The 4,054-nt window shown below is 54.4% G+C and overlaps 1 protein-coding gene across 5 annotated transcripts in view; it reads left to right on the top strand.

Moving 5' to 3' along the window:
• Positions 1-4,054, top strand: part of palm1a (paralemmin 1a) — a 9,976-nt gene that overhangs the window by 2,749 nt on the left and 3,173 nt on the right. For all 5 annotated transcript variants that reach the window (XM_034881995.1, XM_034881994.1, XM_034881996.1 and 2 more), the window contains exons 4-5: positions 730-857; positions 1,128-1,191. In XM_034881995.1, the coding sequence (XP_034737886.1) occupies positions 730-857; positions 1,128-1,191 (192 nt within the window). The remainder of the gene's footprint in view (positions 1-729; positions 858-1,127; positions 1,192-4,054) is intronic.

Here is a 4,054-nt window from a genome sequence, read left to right as displayed (position 1 = left end):
CCTGTGTAGTCGAGGCTCTGACATCATGGTTGTACTTCCTATGTAGTCTGAGGCTCTGGCATCATGGTTGTACTTCCTGTGTAGTCGAGGCTCTGACATCATGGTTGTACTTGCTGTGTAGTCTGATGCTCTGACATCATGGTTGTACTTCCTGTGTAGTCTGAGGCTCTGACATCATGGTTGTACTTCCTGTGCGGTCCGAGGCTCTGACATCATGGTTGTACTTCCTGTGCAGTCCAGGGCTCTGACATCATGGTTGTACTTCCCGTGTAGTCTGAGGCTCTGACATCATGGTTGTACTTCCTGTGTAGTCTGAGGCTCTGACATCATGGTTGTACTTCCTATGTAGTCTGAGGCTCTGACATCATGGTTGTACTTCCTGTGCGGTCCGAGGCTCTTACATCATGGTTGTACTTCCTGTGTAGTCTGAGGCTCTGACATCATGGTTGTACTTCCTATGTAGTCTGAGGCTCTTACATCATGGTTGTACTTCCTGTGCGGTCCAAGGCTCTGACATCATGGTTGTACTTCCTATGTAGTCTGAGGCTCTGACATCATGGTTGTACTTCCTGTGTAGTCTGAGGCTCTGACATCATGGTTGTACTTCCTATGTAGTCTGAGGCTCTGACATCATGGTTGTACTTCCTGTGCGGTCCGAGGCTCTGACATCGTGGTTTTACTTCCTATGTAGTCTGAGGCTCTGACATCATGGTTGTACTTCCTGTGCAGTCCAAGGCGCTGCGGGAGCGCTGGTTGCTGGACGGAGCGCCCTCAGCGGGACCGGAGCAGGACGCCGTAAGGACCCAGCTGAAGCAGGACGAGACCAGGACCCGGAGCCTGGAGGACAACATCAACAGGTCTCACAGTCTCTTCCACAGACCTGATCCTCATCTCTGATCTACATCCAAATAACAGAAATCAGAGAAGGCAACGTGTGTGTGTGTGAGTGTGTGTGTGTCTGTCTGTCTTTTCTGTCTGTCTGTGTGTTTGTGTGTGTGTGTGTGTGTGTCTGTGTCTGTGTGTGTGTGTTTGTATATGTGTGTGTGTGTGTGTGCGTGTCTGGGTGTGTGTTTGTGTATGTGTATGTGTGTGTGTGTGGTGGGGGTGTGTGTGTGTGTGTGTTGCAGGTTGGAGGAGGAGCTGCTCAGTCTGGAAACTGGAAGCGTGTGTCAGACCACAACAAACACTGTTGTGAGTACACACACACACACACACACACACTCACAGACACACACATGCATGTATATATATATACATGTGTATATATATATACATGTGTATATATATATATATATATACAGGGGAACCATCACCGGGGAACCATCACCTTATCGTGGTGGAGAGGTTTGTGTGTCCCTATGAACCTGAGGGCTGTGTTGTCTGGAGCTTTGTGCTCCTGGTAGGGTCTCCCATGGCAAAGTGGTCTCAGGTGAGGGGCCAGACAAAGAATGGTTCAAAAACCTCATGAAAGACCGAGGTAGAGAGGGAGTGACACTGCCCGGAGGAAGCCCGGGGCCCCGTCTGGAGCCAGGCCCAGACGGCGGGCTCGTCAGCGAGCGCCTGGTGGCCGGGTTTGCCACGGAGCCCGGTCGGGCACAGCCCGAAGAAGCTACGTGGAACCCCTATCTCCATCCCATGGGCTCACCACCTGTGGGAGGAACCGCTGGGGTCGGGTGCGTTGTCATATGGGTGGCAGCGAAGGTCAGGGGCCTCGACGGACCAGACCCGGGCGGCAGACGCTGGCTCTGGGGACGTGGAACGTCACCTCTCTGTGGGGGAGGGAGCCGGAACTTTTGCGGGAGGTGGAGCGCTACCAGTTACATCTGGTTGGGCTTACCTCTACGCACAGTCTCGGTTCTGGAACCATACTCCTGATTAGGGGTTGGACTCTGTCCTACTCCGGAGTTGCCCAGGGTGTGAGGCGCCGGGCGGGTGTGGGGATACTCACAAGTCCCCGGCTGAGCGCCGCTGCGTTGGAGTTTACCCCGGTGGACGAGAGGGTCGCCTCCCTACGCCTGCGGGTGATGGGGGGGAAAACTCTGACTGTTGTTTGTGCTTATGCACCAAACAAGAGTTCAGAGTATTTGGCCTTCTTAGAGACCTTGAATGGAGTCCTGTATGGGGCTCCAGTAGGGGACTCCATAGTTCTGCTGGGGGACTTCAACGCACACGTGGGCAATGATGGAGATACTTGGAGAGGCGTGATTGGGAGGAACGGCCTCCCTGATCCGAACCAGAGTGGTTGTCTGTTGTTGGACTTCTCTGCTAGTCATGGATTGTCCATAACAAACACCATGTTCGAACATAGGGATGCTCATAAGTGTACGTGGTACCAGAGCACCCTAGGCCAAAGGTCAATGATCGTTTTTATAATCGTTTCATCTGATCTGAGGCCGTATGTTTTGGACACTCGGGTGAAGAGAGGGGCAGAGCTGTCAACTGATCACCATCTGGTGGTGAGTTGGGTCAGGGGATGGGGGAGGACTCTGGACAGACCTGGTAAGCCCAAACGCTTAGTGCGGGTAAATTGGGAACGTCTGGAGGAGGCCCCTCTCCGACGGACTTTCAACTCACACCTCCGGCGGAGCTTTTCGTGCATCCCAATGGAGGCTGGGGGCATTGAACCTGAGTGGACAATGTTCAAAGTCTCCATTGCTGAAGCTGCGGCGGGGAGCTGTGGGCTAAGGGCCTTAGGTGCCTCAAGGGGCGGTAACCCACAGACACCCTCGTGGACACCGGTGGTCATGGAAGCCGTCCGACTGAAGAAGGAGTCCTTCCGGGATATGTTATCCCGGAGGACTCCGGAGGCAGTTGCAAGGTACCGACGGGCCTGAAGGGCTGCAGCCTCTGCCGTGACAGAGGCAAAGCAGCGGGTGTGGGAGAAGTTCGGAGAAGACATGGAGAAGGACTTCCGGTCGGCACCAAGGTGCTTCTGGAAAACCGTTCGCCACCTCAGGAGGGGGAAGCGGGGACTCATCCAACCTGTACACAGTAAGGATGGGACGTTGTTGACCTCAACTGGGGAGGTTACAGAGCGGTGGAAGGAGCTCTTTGAGGAACTCCTAAATCCAGCTGACGCGCCCTCTGTGGTGGAGGCAGAGCTGGAGGATGATGGGGGATTGTCGTCAATTTTCCTGGTGGAGGTCGCTGAGGTAGTCAAACAACTCCACAGCGGCAAAGCCCCAGGGATTGATGAGATCCGCCCAGAAATGCTCAAAGCTGTGGGTGTGAAGGGGCTGTCTTGGTTGACACGCCTCTTCAACATTGCGTGGAGGTCTGGGACGGTGCCTAAGGAGTGGCAGACCGGGCTGGTGGTTCCCCTCTTCAAAAAGGGAGACCAGAGGGTGTGTGCCAATTACAGGGGTATCACACGTCTCAGCCTCCCTGGTTTATTTCTACTCCAAGGTGCTGGAAAGGAGGGTTCGGCCGATAGTCGAACCTCAGATTGAAGAGGAACAATGCGGATTCCGTCCTGGTCGTGGAACAACGGATCAGATCTTTACTCTCGCAAGGATCCTGGAGGGAGCCTGGGAGTATGCCCAACCAGTCTACATGTGTTTTGTGGATCTGGAGAAGGCGTATGACCGGGTCCCCCGGGAGAAACTGTGGGAGGTGCTGCGGGAGTATGGGGTGAGGGGGTCCCTTCTCAGGGCCATCCAATCTCTGTATGACCAAAGCGAGAGCTGTGTCCGGGTTCTCTGCAGTAAGTCGGACCCGTTCCAAGTGAGGGTTGGCCTCCGCCAGGGCTGCGCTTTGTCACCAATCCTGTTTATAATATTTATGGACAGGATATCGAGGCGTAGTCGGGGCGGGGAGGGGTTGCAGTTTGGTGGGCTCAGGATCGCATCGCTGCGTTTTTACAGATGATGTGGTCCTGATGGCATCATCGGCCTGTGACCTTCAGCACTTACTGAATCGGTTTGCAGCCAAGTGTGAAGCGCCTGGGATGAGGATCAGCACCTCAAAATCTGAGGCAATGGTTCTCAGCAGGAAACCAATGGAGTGCTTTCTTCGGGTAGGGGGTGAGTCCTTACCCCAAGTGAAGGAGTTTAAG

The sequence above is a fragment of the Etheostoma cragini genome, chromosome 9 (genome assembly GCF_013103735.1).
Source record: "Etheostoma cragini isolate CJK2018 chromosome 9, CSU_Ecrag_1.0, whole genome shotgun sequence".
In the NCBI taxonomy this organism is placed as follows: Eukaryota; Metazoa; Chordata; class Actinopteri; order Perciformes; family Percidae; genus Etheostoma; species Etheostoma cragini.
The sequence above is the reverse complement of the archived record's forward strand: the minus strand, read 5'-3'. Positions and strand labels throughout refer to the sequence as shown.